General features: G+C 40.2%; 1 protein-coding gene across 7 annotated transcripts in view; it reads right to left on the minus strand.

The window, feature by feature from the left end:
* The window catches only part of PHACTR4 (phosphatase and actin regulator 4), a 67,005-nt gene that overhangs the window by 37,632 nt on the left and 3,854 nt on the right, over positions 1–25,519 (minus strand). For 4 of the 7 annotated variants that reach the window (XM_084874938.1, XM_084874937.1, XM_084874936.1 and 1 more), the window contains exon 2: positions 17,911–17,964. Coding sequence is in view for 6 of the 7 variants with exons in the window: in XM_084874937.1 (XP_084731063.1) it covers positions 17,911–17,926 (16 nt within the window). In the remaining variant the exon portion in view is untranslated. Of the gene's footprint in view, positions 1–752; positions 1,050–17,910; positions 17,965–25,519 lie in introns of all 7 variants that reach the window. The other 3 variants (XM_084874933.1, XM_084874932.1, XM_084874935.1) reach the window with 1 other exon arrangement.

Genomic DNA, 25,519 nt, shown 5'->3' on the forward strand with positions numbered 1-25,519 from the left:
TTTAAAAAATAGATTAATGTTAACAACTGTTTAATGAACATCCATTTAAAATTATTTTTCCCTCCTTTCTATCTTCATCGTATACAAAACCACAGAAGTTTGGAAAAATAAGTCTTCAGTAACAATGGACTTCCACTTCACTTAAAAGCTTTGAAACTCTCAGCTCCACTCACAATTATCAGGCTGATCTCTAGCTACCTCTGAGATAATAACACTTCAAATGTGAAGTACTGACTTCAGAAATATTTATACAAAGTATTGTCTCATGAGAAATGGAAAGACCAGCACAATGGAAAAAGCCTGAGACTTATTTGGAAATTGTATAAATCAGTCTAAAAAATTAAATCAACTCTTTAAAATGGTCCTGTTTATAGAAGTCAACAGGTCTAGTTTTATACCGTGTATATCTATCAATTGCCCAAGCCCTGTAAAATACTAGTAAAACACCACTGAATTCTAAAGGAGTTTCTCTAGCTCTTATCTTCTGCAAAGTCAAAAAATTAACAGATGGTTTCCTAGCAATATTATATATAAAAAACAACAACTCCAAAGGGACCAAGTAAAACAAAACTATGTGTGGTAGATTAAGTGAAAAATAGCTGACATGTTTTTATTTATTCTTCTCAAAGTTATAAATGTCCCAAGTTATAAGCATCAAATTCCTTACATGCAAATCCCTTTAAAATATTCAACTTCACCTGTAGATCTGCCTCGTCTGTCAAGATTTTATTTCTTTGCCTTTTATTACTCACCAATTGCATCTGGATTTACCGGTCTGGAGACATCAGCTTGCCCCATGATTATATTGTCTGATGTATCTCACGACAACAAACTGTCCCGGACCAAAGCGAACTCTCCTTACAAGATAAATCCACTGGGAAGGGGCGCGCACTCCTCTCAGTGTCACGGCCAGGCATCAGGAAAAGGCATGAGGTCAATCTGCCGGAGTCTCTCTGCCCTGTGTCCCGCCCGGGCACTGGAGGCGCTTACAAAAACGTCTTCACGCCGGCTCTCTTCGCACAGGAATGCCTGTCATTCCAGGGCGCACACTGTGAAGAGCAGAAGTGCAGGAAGAGGAGGAGACTGCCAACCACATTCTAGCTGCTGAGCGGCAAGCCCTAAACGTCCACACCTACTTTTCCTGATACTGAGCGTGGTTCCTGCCTCCAGACTTGAGACACAGAAGAAAGGGAGCTGACGCAAGAGCCTCCCAAAGAACTTACACATTTAATCACAGAAAACCTCGGGGTTGTGCATAGCAGGCTAACGGGGGCAGGCATCCATTCAAAGGCATGTTTTAGACCAGGGGTCCTCAAACTTTTTAAAGTGGGGGCCAGATCACGGTCCCTCAGAGAGCTGGAGGGCCGGACTATATGAACTACTAATTCCTACTGTAACACCTCGGCTGCGCTCACTGCCCAAAAAACCTGGCGGGCCGGATCAGACTCCTCTGCGGGCCGCATGTGGCCCGCGGGCCGTAGTTTGAAGACCCCTGTTTTAGACACAGGCTCGACCAAAAAGTGTAAGACTGTTCTCACATTTCCCTGCTTGCTCTAACATTGTATTTCTACCTCTGAGTGGCATATCCAAATCAGAGAGAGATCTACATACTGGGAATTAATAACATTAGGAATGTTATTTTAGGATGGAATATACTTTTTCTAAAAATAAAAAGAAATGTCTCTGAACACTTTGCTTACTAAGATGGTAAACCTGATATAAATATTTGGAAGGTATTATACAATATTTTCTTTTTTTCGCCACAGCTCAATAACCATATTTGATCTTGGGGAATACAATGGAATAGTCCCACATTTTGGGTATAATACATGGAAAAATCAGCTAACCACATGCAGCAACCAAAAGTCCAGTTTACATACTGATATTTCATTTTCACAGATGTAATTTACATATAGGCAGCATTAAGAATACAGCATGATGAATTTTTATTTACATACCTGCCTGTGTATGCTCATACTACATTTTCTAAATGTATAAAAGCCACACATAACACAAACCTACCAGTGTTTGACCACAGCTCTGGATTATTTCACTAACACTTCAGGATAAAATGGGGACCTAACAAATTGAGCATTATATTAAGGGGTTTTACACAGGTTATTTCATTTCATCATCATCACAGCTAACATGTGTTGTGAAGAATACATGATTTGTTCTATTATCAGATAAGAAAACTAAAGCTAGTAAGGTCAAATCCTGTGTCTTGTGTCACCAACTTTTTAAGTGCTGAAGCCCTAATATTCCTTCAACAAATAACAGCTACCCCAAACACGAAGCTTTGAGTTTAAATCCTTGTTCTCCAAACTGAGGTCACAGGAAGATTTCTGTACCTGGGCTTCCCTGTGCCTTTTCTTAGGTAGCTTCTCCCCCGACCCCCATTGTCTTAACCCCATTATCTGCTTTGAAACAGAAAAAAAACACACCAAAAAACAAAGGTAGCAAATAAGAAAATGACAATGCTAAGGCATCAGTAAGGAAACATAGTGAAGAAATACTCAGGCAACATTTAATTGTGAATACTGATAATAGTCAGAAAAACATGATATTGACCATTAAAATAGGAAAGAGAGTAAAAGGACAAATAAATTGAAAGAATGCTGCAATGTAAGAGTTTCTAATACCTTCTAACACTGGCACTTATATTTATTAGCCTAAAAGTGTAACATATGCAATAGCAGTTTCTACTACTGTAAAATGGGGGAGACAGAAGGGGGCAAATAAATTGCCAGTACCCAGTAGGTACTTAAAATATTATAGCTATCACCACATCACCACCATCATCATGAAGATAATCCAGCATATTGCTTAAGAGGATGCACTTTGGAGGCAAATGAATTTTTAATTTCAAATATATTACTTGGTGGTAACACTAGGCAAATTACTTCACACCTCTCTGGATCCTCTGTTTCTAATTTGTAAAATGGGCAATACAATACTAAACAGTACACGGCAGTTATAGGAATGAAATGACATGAACATTTTAAAAAAGCCCTTTGAGCCCTGGCTGGTTTGGCTCAGTGGGTAGTGTCAGCCTACAGACTGGAGGGTCCCAGGTTCGATTCCAATCAAGGGCACATGCCTGGGTTGCGGGCTGGATCCCTGGTGGGGGGCATGCAGGAGGCAGCTGATCAATGATTCTCTCTCATCATTGATGTTTCTGTCTCTCCCTCCCTCTCCCTTCCTCTCTGAAATCAATAAAAATATATTTTTAAAAAAGCCTTTTGTAATGTTCCTTGCACATGAAAAGCTCCCAATAAATGCAAGCAATAATCATCACAGTTCTTATAGGAAAGAAAAAAAAAAGTCAAGAAAGGAGAGGCCAGGTCAAGAGCAGCCGGATAATAGTACATGACAAAAAACTTAGTCATTACCAAGAGGTTAATCAGAAACGGAAGATGACATTTCTGTATCATGAATCCAAAGAGCAAACTGGAAGACACAGGCCAAGGGGGAAGTGTGAACACAATGAGGGTTGGTATACAGAAACATCAAGCAGATGAATAGTCCAGACAAAAATATTACCGTTAATAAGTTGAAATCAGGTAAATTACACACACACACACCAGAAACAGCACTGGAAGATGTATGTTGACAGGCCACACAAGAGTAGAACAGGTTTATGGATCTTGGTATAGCTACTGTTTACCACCCACCAAATTTAACTGTCCATCTTGGCTTGGCTCGAGGTTGACTTTAAGGTATTGTGAAGGTGGCAATAAAACTTAAAAAAAAAATGACAAGATGCTTAGTGGTCATTTGGCTCAATCTCCCACTCCTTACGAAAAAGAAAACTGATGGCCAAAGAGGTTAAATGCCTTGCTCACAGCCAGGGCTAAACACAAGTCTCTTGATTCTAATTTCTGGACTCACTCCAGCTCTTGTATAAGTGGTCAAGGAAATATTTACTTCCTAAAGATATATTCATTTCCCAAGGAAGTCCATGTTTTACAACAAGATTTCTCTCAACACTGCTAATTCTGTTGCTTATGTAACCAAGCCAACAAATATTCCTTGACCAACAATATTTACTTTGTGCCGACTGGAAAAACAGACAAGCAGAGAGAGAGGAAGATACTGGCCCATTGATGGCTTTAAAATTTAGCAAAGCTTTGAATTCATTCTAGTTTCCCATGTGTTATACACTATTCTTAATTGTCATCCAATAAAAGATACTCCTTTTAGAGTACTTTTCCTCCACAGCTCATGGCTTTAAGGAATGGAAGAGAGAGAGAAAAAATTATGAATCTCTTCCTATTTTATTTCGGGAAAGAGCAAGCAGGCCTTATACAAATAAAGGTTAACAGGTAAAGAAAGTTAAGTATAGCTTAGATTAAGGCAGCACTTGAAGCCCTCTAACCAGAGCCTCATTTTATTAAAAACCATTTGTAAACACTGCACGCAGACCCTTCAGTGACATTCATGACTTCAAACTTTCTGTTGGCAAGCCTATCATAACATCATCTAACATAAAAACATGCTTTATATTTTCAGTAACAATTTACAAGATCAATCAGGGGAGTGTTTTCATTTAAATGTGCTTTATGCTAAAGTGCCAACATAAATTGGATTACCTACGAGAGTGAGCTTTTAGCTATTTTAATCACATCTCTCTCGTTTAATTCAGCATACTATTTTCTTATGGTATGAGATGTCTCAAGGAGGGAGCTCCAGTGGGAGGTTTGTGAAAAGTGACTTTCCTCTAGGAAAGGTTGACAAACAGAAATTATTAAAAGGTCACACAGGTTCATATCCAATAAGAGACTAATTTTCAACTTTTGCATTTATAATTGGGGGAGGGGCAGTTTCCTATTCTGTACCCCATGATCTAACTCTAACTAAGCTAGTTGGCTCTGGATAGGTTAGGAGGTATCTTACGACGAGTAACCTGTGTCTAAAAGTTCATGTGGAGCCGAGGCTGGTTTGGCTCAATGGATAGAGCGTTGGCTTGGGGACTGAAAGGTCCTGGGTTCGATTCCGGTCAAGGGCATGTACTTGGTTGCGGGCACATCCCCAGTAGGGGGTGTGCAAGAGGCAGCTGATCGATGACTCTCTCTCATCGATGTTTCTAACTCTCTCTCTCCCTTCCTCTCTGTACAAAATCAATAAAATATATTAAAAAAAAAATAAAAATAAAAGTTCATGTGGAAAGCAGAAAGCCTTGCTAGTCATTTGTAAACTCTTTAGGTCTCATCTATTTGTAGAAATTGTTTCCTTGGCCTGAAATTTCTTTCCCACATCCATCTAGGAAACACCTACTAAGCCTTTAAGAACTGGCTCAAATTTTGCTTCCTTCCTTCCTGCCTTCCTTTATTTATTTTAACAAATAAAGAATATTTATTTGTTTTTCACTACGACTTTATCTTAGCACATAAACTGTCACTACCCCCCACTCGACCTTGAAGAAGGGTTAGTACAGTGAATGTTATAAGCAGATATAAAGGATTGAAATTAACATTAACTGACAAAAACTTCCTTCTAAGTCATCATAACAATGTTTAAGTAAAAAGAGAGAGAGAAAGAGACACACACACACACACACACACACAAGTTCAGATTGAACAAGATCCTCACATTTCCTCTAACACTGTCAATCCTGGCTAGACTGCACGGAAGTGGAAACAGGATGACTATATCACAAAACTTCACTACAGACAGCTGCACACACCTGCGCTCCAGGCCCCCTCCCCCCCAACCCCCAAAAGCTTCCAACACAACCATTTCCCTGCCTGTTGGGCCTATTGACGAAGGAGCCTTACAATCTTTGTTGTAAGGCTGGTATGTCTGGGTATCAGCTCGGTAAACAAGACAGCTGAGGTCTGCCAGATCATCAATAAAATCAAACAACTGGCTGATATCATATGTGACAGAGGGGCTGTAAAATGTACGTTCTTCATACATTTTACAAACGCTTTCCATGCATTCATTCACTGACCCATAGTCAGCACAAGTTCTGCCTTCTGGTCTCGTTAGGCTGTGCCAGCAAAATGGTGTGAGACATCGCACCAAACTCTCCCTGCAGCTGCCGCCGCCACACACAAGCTTAACCACGACGCTGCCAACAGCCAGCCCCCTCGAGAGGATGCTTCCATTATTATAAGCCTTTCCTTAGTCACTCAGCAGAATCCCAATAAAGACTTACTGATCACTCGTTATGTGCTCAGCAATGTGTTGGTGATAAAAACAACAGTTTTTGTCCTTAGAATCCAAGTAAATAGGATCTACTATAAAGTCTGATGAGTACTCAGGCACCACGCAAACACATATTGGGATGTGGATGCCTCTAACTTTGTCCTCCGAGAGATCAGAGAAAATATCTTGTTTTGAATATATTTTATTGATTTTTTTTTTTTTTACAGAGAGGAAGAGAGAGGGATAGAGAGTTAGAAACATCGATGAGAGAGGAACATCGACCAGCTGCCTCCTGCACACCCCCCACTGGGGATGTGCCCGCAACCAAGGTACATGCCCTTGACCAGAATCGAACCTGGGACCTTTCAGTCCTTAGGCCGATGCTCTATCCACTGAGCCAAACCGGTTTCGGCGAGAGAGAGAAAATATCTTGAAAGGAGTAAGATCTAAACTGAAAGTCAGTCACAGAAGGGATGACAGAGATGAGAAAACGGAACACGCATGGAGAGATAAGACTGCAGAGGTACAGAACTGGTCATGGCTGATTGGACTGGTTGGACAATGTACCCTGAATTACAGTGACCTTCAGACTGTTTTAGTGGGCTAGAAACATCTCCTGGGCAGGGACCGTGATGCATTTATCCTTAATCTCTCTTAGCAAAACTTAATGCACGCACAGTGGACACGCAGCAAGTATTTATTAACCTCGAGTAGAAGGGAAGAAACAGCATTCTTCGATTTTAAGCTTTACTCAGAGAGTCTAGTAGTAACAAAAGACAATTAAGGTGAAAAGTGCTACAGATGGAAGGAGGCTGGAGGAACTGTAGAGACCATGGGCTAATCCTATCACTCATTCCAAACAACTCTGAGATTGCTGTGAAGCTCACTTTTGTGGGGGAAATGGCACGCTCATGATCGTTTTTTGAGAATTTACTGTTTTGCAAGTAGTAACTTTCTTTTTCCCCCCAATATATTTTATTGATTTTTTAAAATATATTTTATTGATTTTTTACAGAGAGGAAGGGAGAGGGATAGAGAAACATTGATGAGAGAGAAACTTTTTAAAAAATATATATTTTATTGATTTTTTTTACAGAGAGGAAGGGAGAGAGATAGAGAACCAGAAACGTCGATGAGAGAGAAACATCGACCAGCTGCCTCTTGCACACCCCTTACTGGGGATGTGCCCGCAACCAACATACATGCCCCTGACCGGAATCGAACCCGGGACCTTTCAGTCTGCAGACCGATGCTCTACCACTGAGCTAAACCGGTTTCGGCTATTTTATTGACTTTTTACAGAGAGGAAGGAAGAGGGATAGAGAGCTAGAAACATCGATGAGAGAGAATCATCGGCCAGCTGCCTCCTGCACACCCCCTACTGGGGATGTGCCCGCAACCAAGGTACATGCCCTTGACTGGAATCGAACCTGGGACCTTTCAGTCCGCAGGCCGACGCTCTATCCATTGAGCCAAACCGGTTTTGGCAACAAGTAGTAACTTTCAAAGGAGACAAATTTGTCAGGTGAATAGTCACATCAAGCTTGTCAAACTCAAAGGCTAACACGGGCCAAATAAACAAGGTTTAAGTTTATGTGGGCCACAAAAAAACAAAAGCTTCAATTTTCATAGAAATGTGGGTTTATTTCGATAGAGACAGGCTGAATACAAAGGGCTGAAATAAATGAGTAATTGTTAACATAAAATAATAGAACATTTTAATACAAATTAGTGTCTTTTTCTTGGACATGAACTTACCAGACACTGAATAACGGCACAAATTAATAAGTGTAACACAAATAAACCTATTTTTCTTGTTCTCTGAAAGCAAAATATTTCCTGTTGCACACGCCAAACAAGTCAGTACAAGACTAATGAAGTGGCAACAGGCTGCTAAGATATTCGCTGCTGGTGTTAGTGGAGAGAAATGGTGAGCCTGCGCATAAAGCGCGTAAGGGAAATGAATGCAACACGATAGTAAGCAATCATTAGCAAACACTGTAGATCGTTATTAATAATTATGTATAACAGGATATTATAAAAATGAAGTCACAAAAATTTTATTAAAACTTTTTTTATATATTATATGGGCTGGGCCGCAAAAATATTCGTTGTGGGCTGCGAGCTGCACATGCTTGATTTACATAAAATCTCATGTAATCACTACTCAGCAGAAAGCATTGTACTTCATGTGAACTAGCCTGAAAGAGACGGAGCAGGTTGAGGTTGATGCAGGGTCAGTGGTATCACCAGATATTCATTCACTTATTCCAAATAACACTGGTTTCTTTCTGTGGCTAGCTCATTGGTGCAGGAAACAAAAAATACACCAGCCTCCTATTCTATATTAAATACTGTACCTCTGGTTCCCAGCCTTCTTTCTAGTATGTTAGATGGGGCTAAGTGCTATAGAGAAAAATCACTCAGGAAAGGGAGGCAGGGTGGGCCAGAGAGAGTGCTGTGTTATGAACCGTGCAGAAGGGCCTCAGCGGAAGATGACTGTAGGTAAAGACCTGAGCCCTGGCCGGCTTGGCTCCGTGGGTGGAGTGTCAGGCCGAGGAGTGAAGGGTTCCGGGTTTGATTCTTGGTTGCAGCCTCAATCCCCGCGGGTCAGGGCTCATGCAGGAGGCAACCAATTGATGTGTCTCTCTCACATTGTTTCTCTTTCCCTGTCTCTCCCCCTCCCTTACACTCTGTTTAAAAATCAATGGAAAAAAGATCACTGGGTGAAGATTTAAAAAAAAAGGTGGGAGGGGGGGGGAAGACCTGAAGTAAACAAATTCCTCAATTAACTTTCTCTGTCATCTTCCCAATACTTTCAGTCGTTTTTTAAAAATATTTTTTATTGCCCTGCTGGTGTGGCTCAGTGGTTGCACCTCAATCCATGAACCAGGAGGTCACTGTTTGATTCCTGGTCAGGGCACATGCTCGGGTTGCGGGCTCACTGGGTCCCCAGTAGGTGATGTGCAGGAGGCAGCCTATCAGTGATTCATTCTCATCATTGATGTTTATATCCCTCTCTCCCTCTTCCTTCCTCTCTCTGAAAATAAATTAAAAAAACACACACACATATTAAGACAGAGGGTCCTGGGTTTGATTCCGGTCAAGGGCACATGCCTGGGTTATGGGCTCTATCCCCAGTAGGGGGCATGCAGGAGGCAGCCGATCAATGATTGTCTCTCATTGATGTTTCTCTCTCCTTTCCGCTCTGAAATCAATAAAAAATATATTTAAAAGGACATATTAAAATATTTTTATTGATTTTGAGAGAGAGAGAGAGAGAGAGAAAGAGAGACAGACAGACAGACACATCGGGTATCGGTAGGCTACTTCTTGCACATCCCCCACCTGGGATCAAGCCTTCAATCTGGGCACAAGCACTGACTGGGAATCAAACTGGCAACTCCATGGTGCACAGGCTGACACCCAATCAACTGAGCCACCCCAGCCAGGGCAGTTCCTTCAGTTTTAACAGATACAAACAAAACAAAAACACAACATTTCCAAATGCTCTAAAGATAAATATTAATTACACTATAATATATTTTAATTACATAGTTATCAAATGTGCTGCTCAGTTCTCAACTATTTAGAGATGTTTATACTATGGTCAATACTGCCCAATACTATGATCACTAGCTACATATGATTGTTTACATTTACATTAATATTTAATATGTTTATATTAAAGTCAATGTGCAATTCAGTTTCTCCATTGTGCTAGCGACATTTCGGGTGCTCAATAGCCACACTGGACAGTGCAGATATAGAATATATCCATTACTGCAAAACGTTCTATTGGCATGCTGAACCTGAAGGAGTTTTAAGCACACAGAAGTCTTTCAGTGATAAGAACACAGTATTTCAAAGCACTAACTCCACGTTTCATCAGCATGTGGTATCTAGTTCCATGACACCAACTACTAAATATCAACTACTAAAGGCAGTATACTCTGAAGGAATCTTGACGGTTAAAAAAAAGTTTCCATTTATTCAGTACAAACTGCTGAGCTATTTACACTCTTTCTTTTTGTTTAAAAGGAAAGGCCAGAATTTATAGTTTGGTTCAGCTGGGTCTTTCTTTATTGTACTCTTTCTTCAGTAACTGAACTACTACTTCTTTTTCTATTTTCAGTTCAAGTCTTTGACTATTAATAATAACTCAAAGCCTAAGAAAAAAATAATGGTTTTATTTCAATTTACAGAACTACTGAAAATTATATCCATTTGTTACCAACCAAACAACCTCCACCTACTGGCCACTCATGTAATAATATTCTTTCTAGTCCAAATTGTACTTTGTCATGAGCCATGTAGTTACAATGAAAATGACTGGATAATCTTATCTTAAAGGAAAACATGCTTTATAAAATCACAAGACATTCATAAAACTAAATCCCAACTGCCTCCATCAAGGACCAGAAGGTATCAATGATGTGTAGAAACTAACCAGTCAGAAATCAAGTAATGTTCCCGTAAAGTGGCATTCATTGCTGGTGACTCAGAGAGATGACTATTTGCCACTTCTCTCCTTCCTCCTCTCTCTTTCATAACTCTTTGAAACTCATCTGGCCCTTAATTTCACATTAAGTGACTGAGAAAGGAATATAAATATTACCAACACTCAGCCACATATCCAGTGAGAATACCAGAAATGTCTGAGGACAGCTATGTTTGTAAACATTATTCAGAAATTTCTAACATATGTGCAGGAGGATATAGCCATCTTCTACCAAATAAAAATTCTCAGTAATTAACACCTGGTTACACTATGAGCCAAAGTAATTCCTGCAGAAGAACCAAAGATGACTACACGAAGGGTATTTCTATCAAACCTGCTTTAGCCAGCAATTTAAATGCACCTTATTCTTTGTTTTCCAAAGAAATATTCATCTCTTTTTGTACCATTCCCTTCCCTCAAAACCTCAGTCTTTCACATCTAGGAGATGAAGCACAGGGGGGGAAAAAGTTATGTATACAATCTCTAAGTTCAAAGAGAGATAATGTTTTGAATTATATATACCTTCCTAAATCTTTTTAAAAAAATATATTTTATTGATTTTTTACAAAGAGGAAGGGAGAGGGATAAAGAGCTAGAAACATCGATGAGAGAGAAACATAGATCAGTTGCCTCCTGCACACTTCCTACTGGGGATGTGCCCGTAACCAAGGTACATGCCCCTGACTGGAATCAAACCTGAGACCTTTCAGTCCGCGGGCCGACGCTCTATCCACTGAGCCAAACCGGTCCCGGCCAAACAAAACCTTTTAGATGCTCCCTGGCTCAGTTGGTTGGAGCACAGTCCTGTGCACTAAAAGGGTGCAGGTTTGATTGCTGGACAGGGAACACATCCAGGTTGGGGGTTTGATCCCTGGCGGGGCATGCATGGGATGCAACCGATTGATGTTTCTCTCTCTCCCTTCCCTCTCTCTAAAATCAATAAAAAATATCCTCAGGCGCCAAAACCGGTTTGGCTCAGTGGCAGAGCGTCGGTCTGCGGACTGAAAGGTCCCAGGTTCGATTCCGGTCAACAAAAATATATTTAAAAACTTTTTTCTATCTTAAAAAACAAACCAACAAAACCACAAAAAAACTTCTGGTTCTGACTTGATAGCCAATCAATGTCTCTCTTTTCCTCCCTTTCACTTGCTCTAAAAAAAAATAAAATAAAAAAATGGAAAAAATAGCATTGGGTAAGGATTAACAACAAAACAGATCTTGACCTCCATAAGTTTATAGCCTTATAAGATAACAGAAGATATTTAATATATGTTCATAACAATGCTGCATTAAATTTCTACTGAAAACCCAAGGAATAAAATAGAACTAACATCATTTTGGGCATTATTTAATTCCAGAGGCATTTATCTCCTACACCCCAAGGATCTCAAAACTAATTAAGTTCATACTTTGTCCTTCATTCTTAAAGAGAAGGGAGGGAAGGACTGCATCATTAGCACATTTTGAGCTTCAAATAGAAACAACATAACATCACAAAATTTTTCCCATAAGCTTTGAAGTGAAGTGCATGTATTAGCTTTGAGCATGGCCTCTTAACATATGTCTTTAACAGCTGGGAAAAAACCCTTTATAATATAATATGATTTATAAATTCAGATACAGAGCAGGAAGGAAATTTGTTTTCATTTGTTTAGGATATAGTTTCTGTTTTCTACCTCAACAAATGCTCTCCTATTTCCTATGTGATATAAATTCTAACCTAAAGGAGAAACTACCTTGTAAATCTGTTTCCAGAACTCCTCCACACATATGAATAACCTATTTTCAAATTCATATTAATAATCTACTCATTAAATTATTTCATCAAACATATACCAAAAAAAATTTTTAAACAAATTGTGTTCACTTCTATAGAAAGAAGGGTATAACAGAAACTTAATGAAGTCAGAAGATTTAAGACATTTTGGGAAGGCTATTTAGTATACATACAGATCCTCTCCTGAATCAGAAAACCTTTGCCCAGGTGCCACCTCCCTGTCTCTTGAGCAGCGCCCCCACCCCAGCCTGCCTTTCCTCCTTTCCCTCTTTCTTCCCTCAAGCTGAGACCTTCGCTTTCTTCCTCTCCGCTCTGCTCGCTGGCTCACTTCTTCCACAACTCATTTCTTCATTAAAAAAACACCAAAAACTTGCCTGCCTGGCATGGCTCACTGGTTGAGCATCAACCTATGAACCAGAATGTTCATTTCCAGTCAGAATACATGCTGGTTTAGGGCGGGATTCCCGGCAGGGGGCATGCAGGAGGCAGCCGATCAATGATTCTCTCTCATCATCGATGTTTCTATCTCTCTATCCTTGTCCCTTCCTCTCTGAAAATCAATAAAGGGGGGAAAAATTAGAAAGAAAGAAAAAAGAGAGAAAGATGTAAGATTTAGGAAACGAAAGAGGAAAAACAGGAGCGAAGCAGAGTCGCCAGGGAACTAGGAATTTTTGGGGTGACAGCTGTGTGCCACACCAGACTGAAGCAGACTAACTCAGGCTGTCATCACCAAGATCTCTGTTGCCATTTATCTTCTTCTCAAAGACAAGAATATAGTGCCGGGTGAGCCTTGACTGGTGAATTTCTTCTCAAAATACTCACTTGCCTAATGAGCTCAGAACACTCATTTCACTCCACAGAAGTGTTCATGCTGCAGCTGTGGGTAGGTCACACTCAATTTAGGAAGTACCACAGAACTGCTCTGACCGTATTTCTGCCGATGTCCAACAAACTGTTCACTTCTGAAGAAGAGAGGGAACTACAGAAACTTAACGGAGTTGTCAGAAGCCTGGTCCTTCTCAGTACAATTTCCAGGACTAAGTCTTGTCTTTGCTCATGATTTTCACAGAAGAAACTCTATGAACCTCAGGAAGCTGAAGTGAGTATGGTCCATCAATCCCTGGGGATCGCTGAGATCCTTTCAGGAGACCGAGAGGTACAACTATATACTTAATAATACTAAAGAATTGTTTGCCTTTTTCACTGTGTTGACATTTGCACTGATGATCCAAAAGCAATGGTGAGCAAAAGTGCTGTTACCCTAACACAAATCAAGGTAGTACCACCAATTTGTAATAGGCCTCATACGCATCACCGCTATTCTATCTAATAAAGAGGGAATATGCAAATTGACCATCATGCCATCACAAAGATGGCGGTGCCCGGTCCCCTCAGTCCTGCCAGGGTCCCCCAGTCCTGGGGATCGCACCACTTGCCTGCCACTAGAGTCCCCCAGTGCTTTCACAGAAAATGGGTTGCCTCAAAAGTTGGTTAAGTTTCTTAGGACAAAAAGCATTCAAAATTTGAAAAGGGAATTCCAACATTTATAAAAGTTTGGACTAGACAATTCAAGGTTATTTCCACTACAACCTTCTATGATTTTGTGATATTAGCATTCTGAATTCACATAGTACCAGCTGTATTGTATGTAAGCAGATATTATTTAAAGGAATGGCCATTATTATTAAAACAACTCATAAAACCACACTGTTTGTATGTCAAGGACATTCTGTGTGATTTTCCTAACGGCTGGAGTTAATCCCCCTAAACTGGCAGTCAGACATCCCCCGAGGATCCCAGATTGGAGAGGGTGCAGGCTGGGGTGAAGGAACCCCCGGCCCCTAGTGCATGAATTTTGTGCACTGGGCCTCTAGTATAATTAAAGTTAAAAATAACTCCAGCTTTAAGAATGTCCTTGATAAAAATATAAAAATTATTAGTTTTAATAACTCTCAACCCTTTGGTACATGTCTTTTTTTATGTATGATGAAATGGTAAGTATGCATAAAGCATATACTTAAGTGCAATGGTTACCTTCAGAAAAGGCACTACTTGCATGATTGAGTTGCAAGCTGAGCTAGCCAGTTTTTTTCATAAGATACCATTTTCAAAGGAAAGATTGAATGACAAATTGTTATTCATGCTTAGATATTTGACAGATATTTTCTCAAAAAAAGAATAAAAACAAAACCAAACCTGATAGTATGCATAGTCAGTGATATTGTCAAACTTTCTAGAGAACATTTAAAATTTGAAAAACATACCCCCTAAAGTGAGCTTAATTTAAAGACTTTTCCAATGAGATCAGTAATGGTATTTACAAATGTTAATACTAACAAAATTAATGGATTTTAAACTATAAATAAAATGTCTAAACATTTGTCTATGTAGGAAAGGTCCTAGAGGCCATAGGTCAGTCTCACTAGAACTTGATGGATAAAAATCCCTCATTTTATTTTTAGAATAGAAAACATAATTCTTTTTCAATACATCTACATGCCTGTTAGCTTAACCAACTTAACAAAATTCTCACCCATATTATACAGACTACATCTTCTTAGAAACAAACTCATTTTACATTCAGAATCTTTACTTTGTCAAATGGCATTGAGTACACTATAACTCCATAAACCAAATTCTTATCATATGTATGTTTTGTAAGCAACTAAGAAAAAAATCATACAACATTTGAAGAGGGGGTGGAGGAAACAGAGAATGAGGCTGGTTGTTAAATATGTAACTATGAATCATTTCCATTTTTTCTAAAATCCACAAATGAATGTATATGTTAATTTATAAATTCCAAGATTTAAAGTATTAGAGGAAAAATCTTCTCACTAGCAGAGAAGACAACTTTTTTCTTATATTAGTGATCAAAAGCACATTTCAATTTATGTTTCAATTGACTACTGGCCAACTTTAACTTCCATAGCAACTTTCACTATGTTATTCTCTAATAAATTTAAGTTATAATTAATTTAAGTTAAATTTAACTAGCTTAATGATAAATTTAATTACTTACATTAAATTAAATTTAAGTTATGCTTGAGTTAGGTGATATAGAAGGTCAGAGAGAAAAATAAGTTTCCAGTAAAAACCTTTGGAGTTATTGTATATTACTCTTACTGGCCATATAAACATGTTCTTTAGGATTTGTCACCAGACAATTACAATCAACTTGACTTACTAAGTTAAATTGTTCATAAATATCCTCTCAAGAATTACTAGTAACTTGGGCCCTAGCTGGTCTGGCTCAGTGGATAGAGCATCAGCCTGTAAACTGAAAGGTCCCAGGTTCCATTCTGATCAAGGGCACATGCCCGGGGTGTGGGCTCAATCCCTAGTGGGAGACTTGCAGGAAGCAGCCAATCCATGATTCTCTCTCATCATAGATGTTTATATGTATCTCTCCCTCCTCCTTCCTCTCTGAAATCAATAAGTATATATTTTAAGAAAATCACAAATATATATATATATATTTTTTAAAAGAATTAACTTGGTAATGAAACTATAAATTTATGAATAAAGTACTGACTGCCCTCTGGTGTTCTATATAAGGATTTCACTGATGAACTATATGTAAGTACCCTTTCTTCGGGGAGGGGGGGTAAGAACCCTACAGAAGCCACTTAGGATCATTAAAATAAAAGGTGCCCAACCATGGTGGTTCAGGGGTTGATCATTGAACTATGAACCAAGAGGTCAGGGCACTTGCCTGGGTTTCAGGCCTGATCCTCAGTAGGGAGTGTACAGGTGGCTAATCTATTAACCTATGATTCTCTCTCATCACTGATTTTTTTTAAAAATATATATTTTATTGGCTTTTTTATAGAGAGGAAGGGGGAGAGATAGAGAGTCAGAAACATCGATCAGCTGCCTCCTGCACAGCCCCTACTGGGGATGCGCCCAAAACCAAGGTACATACCCTTGACCAGAATCGAACCTGGGACCTTTCAGTCCGCAGGCTGACGCTCTATCCACTGAGCCAAACCGGTTTCGGCTCATCACTGATGTTTCTATCTCTCCCTTCCTCTCTTAAGTCAATAAAAAATATTTTTTAAAAATCAAAGGAGAAATTCAGATTTTGTAAGATTTTCAGGAACAGTCTTCTCACTGAACTGAGTGGCTCAGTCATCTGGGCACCATCCCATACACCAAAGGCTGTGGTTTGATTCCCCTTCAGGGCACATATCTAGGTTGCAGGTTTCACCCCTGATCGGAGGCATGGGGTGGAACTAATCAATGTTTCTCTCTCTCCTCCACACTTCCTCTCTCTCTAAAAAAGAAGGAGGAGGAAAAAGTCTTCTCAAAGCCTGGCTATTAATCTGAGCTATCTGATTACTTGTACAAGTAGGTCAAAGTGCCTAACTAACCACAGTCATCTGTGGTAACTGGACATGACAAGAATGTAAACTTGGTAACGTTTTTACTATACTTCTTCAAGTTACACTGGCATTCCCCCCCCCCCCCCATTTGGTAAAATATATTCACCAATGATACATCTAATAAGGGGTTAATTTCCAAAATATATAAGGTACTCATGTAGCTTAACAAAAGAAGACAAACAATCCAAATAAAAACTGGGCAAAGAACTTAAATAGACACTTCTCCAAAGTGGACATACAGATGGGCCACGAGACATGTGAAAAAATGCTTCAGGTCACCGATCGTCAGAGAGATGTAACTTCAAATGACAATGAGGTTATCACTCACACCTGTCAGAAAATGGCTATCCTCAACACATCAACAAGTGACAAGTGCTGGCCAGGTTGTGGAGAAAAGGGAACCCTAGTACACTGCTGCTGGTGGAATGCAGACTGGTGCAGCCACTGCGGAAAACAGTATGGGGTTTCCTGAAAAATTAAAAATGGAGCTGCCATTTGATATAGTGATCCCACTTTTAGGAATATATTCTAAGAAACCCAAAACACCAATCAGAAAGAATATATGCACCCCTGTGTTCATAGCAGCACAATTTACAATAGTTAAGATCTAGAAACAGCCCTAGTGGCCATCAATAGATGAGCCGATAAAAAAGATGCAGTACATTTATACCATGAAATACCATGCAGCTGTAAAAAAGAAGGATCTCTGACCTTCTGAGACATCATGGAGGGACTTGGGGAATATTATGTTAAGTGAAATAAGTCAGTCAGAGAAAGACAAGTATCACATGATCTTACTCATCTGTGAAATCTAATGAACAAAATAAACTAATGAACAAAATAGATCCAGAGACACCGAAGCATGGAACAGGCTGACGAACCTCAGAGGGAAGGGGGATGGGTGGGGAGACATTAACCAGGGAACTTATAGGCACATACTATATATGCATAACCCATGGACACAGATAATAGTGTGGTGAAGACCTGGGGAGGGGGGCGAGGGCAGGGTAGAGAGGAAATGGGGAGGAAAAAAGGGGAGACATCTATAATACTCATGACAATAAAGATGAATTTTTAAAAATATAGATGATACTCACCCAATGGATCTTCCATGCCACTATTAACCAGTTTAGGGAAGTAAGGTATAGTTTCTAAAAAGAGAAAATAATAAATAAAATATTTAAAACATAAAATCCATCATGCTTTAAAAAAAAAAAAATAAACCCATTTCAGTATCAGTGATTATAATTTAAAACTGGAACATCATAGAAATATACAGCTTACTGAGAACATTGCCAACTGAGATTTACTTTCAAAGGGTTGAAATATATATTCATAATATAAAAATATCGTGAATATCTTAGAAGGAATTGGTTTGCCTAAAGAAAGTAGAAGTTGTTTTTGATACAGAAGGATGGTTTAGTAAGTTATAAGTTTAGAATAATCAAATATGAAAATAAAGCAAAAAAAAAAGTCTTGAAAGAAATGTAACGAAGTATAGATATCCAACCTCCTTCACCCTTAATTAAGAGAAGGATCTAACCTGCCAATCTTGCTTCCTATCTCTTTCATGGTTTGGATCCCAAGGGAATTCCCTAATATACAGTCTGAATTCTAAACTCCAATTCAGAGGGTTTTTTCAGAGAACAGTACCTACTAATAGTTGGTGCCATATGTGATCTGAGAAAATTGGAAATACAATGTAGTTTTGGAGTTGAATTGCTCACAGACTACTAGATGGCAATCAGGACTCCATATCTGGTGGTGGGCGTAACACAGACAATCCATGGCCCCAGGTGCTGGTCTGATTCTCACACCTTCTCCAGTGATGGAGAGTGCTGTCTGTCTGTGGAAGGGAGCACTCTAGCTGACTAGATGAATCAGGCACGTGGAAAGTCAGAGGAAACAGTGACTGTGACAATGAAATTGAATAGCTATTATTAAATTCAGTTGAAGCTCTAGAAAAAGATAACAAAAAGCTAAGAGTGATTAACAGTCAAGTGAAAGTCAAAAGTGAAAGCCACAGGACCCCCAGGTAAACACACAAACAGGCTTTTTTCTGTGGCGGCAGGAGGGCAGAAAACTCTGAAGACCAGGCTCGTCAGAATAGCCCAGCTCCGAAGAAAGTTAACTCTCAACCAGGAAAGTATGCTATGTCAACATCAGGACCCCGATTAGGAAAAAGGGACTCTAATCCATAAGGTGGAGGCAAGAGTTGAAACCTTTCCAAAATCTCAAATACCCAAATACTCCTTAACCCCTCCTGACTACAAAGGTGGCCCTGTAAGAGGCTCTCTCCTCACTTGAAGGACTCCCCCAACTGCTTAATAAAACTGCCCCCTAAGGATCTGCCACCTCCATGCCCCCTGGCTCATAGGCCTTTAATCTACAGTAGGTCAGTACTGTGTCTGATAAGGTCAGAACTAGAACATCAGAGAGTTACGTGAGAAACTTAGCCAGCAGGTACCAGGGGAGTACAAATGTGACCGAATTCTGAGTGTGTCTGAACATGAGGACAGAACATCCATCCATCCATCCATCCATCCATCCATCTATCTATCTATAGGATAGTTTAATAAGTTGTAAGTTTATGTGTGTGTGTGTGTGTGTGTGTGTGTGTGTATAATGCCAGCATTTGTAATGACCAGAACAACAGGTTGCTATGCTGCCCACTGTGATCAGCGAACTGGCCCAATCTGGGGGTGGGATTGGCGGCCAACCCCCCCACGGCCCTTCCCCTGGCTGGCCCCACCCCTGATCACGCTAAGATTGTGGGTTCAAACTCCAGTCAGGGCACATACAAAAATCAAACAATGAGTGTATAGCCCTAGACCAGTGGTCGGCAAACTGCGGCTCGCAAACCACATGTGGCTCGTGAGACACGGTTCACTGCTCTGTAGACTAATGAATTTGCCGATCACTGACCTAGACTCTCGATTCCAATAATTACAGGCTGTTGTTGTTCCTTGTGATTAAGCCCCCATCCCAGTGGTCGGCAAACTCATTAGTCAACAGAGTGGCAAACCGCGACTCGAGAGCCGCGCAGTTTGCCAATCACTGCCCTAGAGGGTTTGGCTCAGTGGTCAGAGCATCGGCCTGAGGACTGAAGGGTCCCAAGTTAGATTACGGTCAAGGATACATGCCCGGGTTGCCAGCTCAAACCTTAGTAGGAGATGTGCAGGCTGGCAACCAATCTATGATTCTTTCTCAGCATTGATGCTTCTCTCTCTCTCTCTCCCTTTCCCTTTCCCTTCTCTGAAATCAATAAAAATATATTTTAACAAAACAAAAAATGAGTGTATAAATAAATGAAACAAATTGACATTTCTTTCCCTACCTCTCTTTAAAATCAATAAATAAAAATTTAAAAAGAACGTCCAAACCTGTAGAAAATTTTATGAGTTTGAGTTAAAACGAATGGCAATGGCAAGGAAGCAAGACCTCAAATATTTCAGAGAATGACAATTTGCTGTTCCTTTTATGCATTTGGAACTAAGAAGGGAATGTTAGGAAGATTACATGAAAGTGGGAGAAAGCCAGGCAGGAACTGGATCACAGGATAGTTAAGACTCTGTGCCCTCTTTCGGGAGTCTGGAAAAGAGAATTACTTCTGGCATTCCAAAGGTGTGCTCATCTATGTGCACAGGAATAAACAGGCTTGCCCAGCGGGTGTTGCTCCATGGCTGAGCATCCACCTATGAACCAGGAGGTCACAGTTCAATTCCCAGTCAAGGCACATGCTGGGGTTACAAATTTGATTCCCAGTGTGGGGTCTGCAGGAGGCAGCCAAACAATGATTCTCTCTCATCATTGATGTTTCTATCTCTCTCCCCCCTCTCCTTCTCTAAAATTATATATATATACACACACACACACACACACACACACACACTAATAAGAACAACAACAAAAAGCTCACATGGCTTGCTTAAACCTTTTACTAAAGAAGTTACAGGCCTGGTGTATAACTACCCACTATGACATGACCAGTTGGGAATTTATGATCAGATCACCCTATGAGGTTACTTTCTATTAGATTTATTACAGTGCCCCTTTTTCATCTACAGTAACACTAAAATGAACCAAGGATAGATCAAGATGCTGAAGGCAGTCACCCCAACAAAAAAATCAGACCCCTATGCCCAGTTTCTGGACCTGAATCAATTTCCGATCCTGAACGCTCTGACTGAAGGAGTCCAGGTACCCAGGAGAAAGGAGCCAGTTAATATCAAAACAAGTGTAATAATTCCCTAAGAAATCTATGGCTCTAAGACCTAATATGCTCCTCCACTTACAGTTTAATACTCTGCAGTTGCTGTCTTAAAATTCTTAATAATTTTATCTATAAATGTGTGTTCTGAAAGTCAAGTCTGATGGGGAAAATGCAACATGCTGGGGGCTTAAAGCTCACACACATGATCTATCTCCTGCTTTCCCAGGAGGGGCCTCTTGACCACACCCTCTGGCCCCGCCTGGCCGTCCTTTCCTTGCCTGGGCTTGGGAGAACCATGGCACTTTTAGTGGGCAATTCCTCTTACTCGTTCTCAATCCAGGAGTACTGGGCACACAAATAATGTAGTTGGTCCTGCTTAGGGCCATTCATTCAGGTAACTGTAAACTGTTTGAGGACAGGTTGACATTGACATCTGGAGTCTGGAAGTGTCATCATGGACTTAAGAGGACCAGAAAATAAATTGGGTCCTGGCTCAAGATCCAGCTCACGATGGGTCCACTGGGTCTGTGGACCCTTCTGGTGGTCATTTCCCAGGGCCCCGAGTATATAACTGAGATATATGTGGAAATTAGCACACCCCCATTTTTAAAAATTTTTGAGAGTACGTTTATTAAAGCTGGGGACAATGAAACAAAGAAGGGCCGAGGATAGAAAAAGCAACTAGAGAGAGCCTAGCCTACTTTGGCTCTCTAGAAACAACGTGGGCAAGCAGTGAGCTGTTAGCTTCCTGGGAAGTCAGAGAAAAGGGGGCTTTGGAGGCAGATTCAGGAGGTTAGCCCAGGATGAGCTGCTGCTACCCACTGTTCCTCTGGTTGCAAGTATCGTGGAGACCCTTAGAGTTTAGGAGGAAGAAAATTCGCTTAAATAGGAGATTCGATGGGTGTGCTCCAAGGAGGGTATGCCAGTGCAAACCCCATTTTGAATGCTTGGCATGTGGAATATTATCTAATATTTATAACTATTAAACTGGAAATATGTTTATTTTAAAATATAAACAAGAACTGTAAATTGTTAGTAGCACTGAATAGTAGAGGACTAACGTTGGCAAACAATTTGGTAATGCCAATAAAGCAATATATAAATGTTCATACCTGCTAATTTCATATTAAAAGAAAAACAACACATTACAATAAAAAGGCCTACATGTGTCATTATTTGTAATAACTATTAACTATTTGTAATCTATAATAACAAAAGCATAATATGCTAATTAGACCGGACGTTCTTCCAACCGAACGTCCTTCCTTCCAGACAAAGTTGCAATGGCGGGGGGGGGGGGGGGGGGGGGGGGGGGGGCAAGGGCGGGGCCAATTTCATGCAACGGCCTCTAGTGGTTAAATAAACTGAAGCCAACGACATAGGAATCTTTAACTCAGCTTATTGGCACATACAGGTGCTGTTTAGTTGGGAGTATGAAGAGATAAACTGCATATGAAAAAGTGCCTGTAGATATATAGACAAAGTGCTTTGGGATCATTCAAGATATGGATGAATAATTAATCCTTTATACCAATTTTTAAAACTGTTTTTATTGCCGAAACCAGTTTGGCTCAGTGGTAGAGCGTCGGTCTGCGGACTGAAAGGTCCCAGGTTCGATTCCAGTCAAGGGCATGTACATTGGTTGCAGGCACATCCCCAGTAGGGAGTGTGCAAGAGGCAGCTGGTCGATGTTTCTCTCTCATCGACGTTTCTAGCTCTATCTCTCTCCCTTCCTCCTCTCTGTAAAAAATCAATAAAATATATATTTTTAAAAATGTTTTTATTGATTTTTTAGAGGATGGAAACGGGAGAGGGAGAATGGGTTGAGGGAGAGGAGGAGGAGGGGGGGGAACATCAATCAGCTGCTTCTTGCAGGCCCCTTACTGGGGATCCAGCCCGCAACTCGCAACCTGCAACTTGGGCATGTGCTCTGATGGAATCCAACCGGTGACCTCTTGGTGCTTGGGATGGCGCTCAATAAACGGAGCCACACTGGCCAGGGCCTTTGTACCAATTTTGACACTGTGTTGCCAAGCAAAGTCAAAGTAAAGAGTGAGCAGCTGGGTAGGGAAAATCCAGTACACTGGTTATCACCAGATGGCATGTGCAGGGTAAAGTCTGGCTAGGGAGTCGTCTGTAACAGATTAAATGAGTTCCATCCGAATTAGCTATCCACAGGGAAAATAAACCAAGTAATGCACTGTTCTTGCAGACAATCATAAAATTGTTATTTACCTTTAAACAAAATACAGTTGGCATCTTTCTAAAAAATACTCCTGGAAAGTTGGCTGACAAGTACACATTTGAGAGAATAAATGTAGAAAATCTTTAACAATGGAATTGTTTAAGGCATAGATTTGACTCAAGATTAGAATCTGTTTTAAATGTATAACTGAAAAAACATTTGGCAACATCATATACTACATAATGAATCTCTAAACTCAGTGCACCGACAGTTCACACACCCTGAGAGGCTCCCTTCCCATAAAGTACTCCAAATTCAAAGGATGCCCTTTAAACTGGCTCTCCATCCCCCACTTCCTCCCTCCTGCAGCATGGATCATAGCGCGACCCCCTTTTCCTTTGCCTGAGAGGATAACTTCTCATACTTATTAAACAGTTTACAAAGACCTCTTATATCCATTATCTCATCCGATACATCTAAAGAAATTATCCCTATTTTACAAATGAAGAAACTAAAGTATAAAGAGGTTAGTTGACTTGGACATTCACAGCTAGGAATGTCCACGGCCTTCAGACTCTAAAGGTAGTAAATGTATTATATGCTGAGTAAATATGTCAGAATTTTCAAATTGTCAAACACCTGGTGCTTTACACAATAAAGAAGTTAAATTGAGCCCTAGCTAAAAAGTCCCAGGTTCAATTCCGATCAAGGGCACATGCCTGATTGCGGTCTTAATCCCCAGTGGAGAGCATGCAGGAGGCAGCCAATCAGTGATTCTCTCTCATCATTGATGTTTCTCTCTCTCTCTCTCTCTCTCTCTCTCTCTCTCTCCCTCCCTCCCTCCCTCCCTCTCTGAAATAAAAAATATATATTTAAAAAAAAAATAAGTTAAATTGAAAACCAAGCTTGAATCTGAAAGCTGTATAGTTTCAATCATCTCTTCCCTAAAAAAGTCAAACAGCCATGACTAATAATCACAGAGCGGTCTACAATGGGACACCAGACTCTCTTAGACCAACCTTCTCTCAAGGCTCCTTTTCCTTTTCTAAGAGCAGTAACAGTAGGGTATAATACAACCCTACTCACTTCTGGAAACAATTCCATAAGCTGGCACAGCAGGAATCATTATCCCCATGTTAAAGATGAGAAAATTAAAGTTCAAAGATGTTACTTACCCCTTGAAGTTGCACAATAAACAGGACAGATTTTATTTAGTAAGTCCTTACTTACTGTCTGACTCCTCTGTCTTTCACCCCACCCCTAATCAGTCTATAAGCTCCCAAAGGGAAAAGACTTCTCTAGTTTTCAATGCTCTCTCCATAAAGTTGGTCTACAATAGTATTTAGAACGATTTCAGAAAGCCTACTGTATTCTAAATACTGAATGAATGAATGAATTGCTTTGAAAATGAAGAAGACTAACAGCAAAAAACACAAAGGAAAAAGTTCCTTCCAGCACTGACTGGGTAGCTCCATTGATTAGAGCGTTGTCCCAGTGTGCTGAGGTTGCAGGTTCAATCCCTGGTCAGGGCACATACAAGAATCAACCAATGTCCATACTAACCAAAGCAATCTATAGATTCAATGTTTTCCCCATTAAAATACCAACAGCATACTCCACAGACCTAGAACAAGCTCTCCAAAAATTCATCTGGAATTTAAAAAGCCGCCGAATAGCTGCAGCAATCCTGAGAAAGAAGAACAAAGTAGGAGGGATCTCAATACCAGATATCAAGCTATATTACAAAGCCACTGTTCTCAAAACTGCCTGGTACTGGCACAAGAAGAGGCATACAGACCAATGGAATAGAATAGAGAACCCAGAAATCGACCCAAACCATTATGCTCAATTAATATTTGGCAAAGAAGGCAAGAACATACAATGGAGTCAAGACAGTCTCTTCAATAAATGGTGTTGGGAAAATTGGACAGATACATGCAAAAAAATGAAACTTGACCACCGACTTACACCACACACAAAAATAAACTCAAGCCGGGACCGGTTTGGCTCAATGGATAGAGCGTCAGCTTGGGGACTGAAGGGTCCCAGGTTCGATTCCGGTCAAGGGCATGTACCTTGGTTGCGGGCATATCCCCAGTAGGGGGTGTGCAAGAGGCAGCTGATCGATGACTCTCTCACATCGATGTTTCTAACTCTCTATCTCTCTCCCTTCCTCTCTGTACAAAATCAATAAAATATATAAAAAATAAAAAAATAAACTCAAAATGGATAAAGGACTTAAACGTAAGAAGGGAAACCATAAAAATATTAGAGGAATCCAAAGGCAGCAAAATCTCAGACACATGCT

The sequence above is a fragment of the Pipistrellus hanaki genome (assembly GCF_964339955.1).
Source record: "Pipistrellus hanaki genome assembly, chromosome: 2".
Classification (NCBI taxonomy): domain Eukaryota; kingdom Metazoa; phylum Chordata; class Mammalia; order Chiroptera; family Vespertilionidae; genus Pipistrellus; species Pipistrellus hanaki.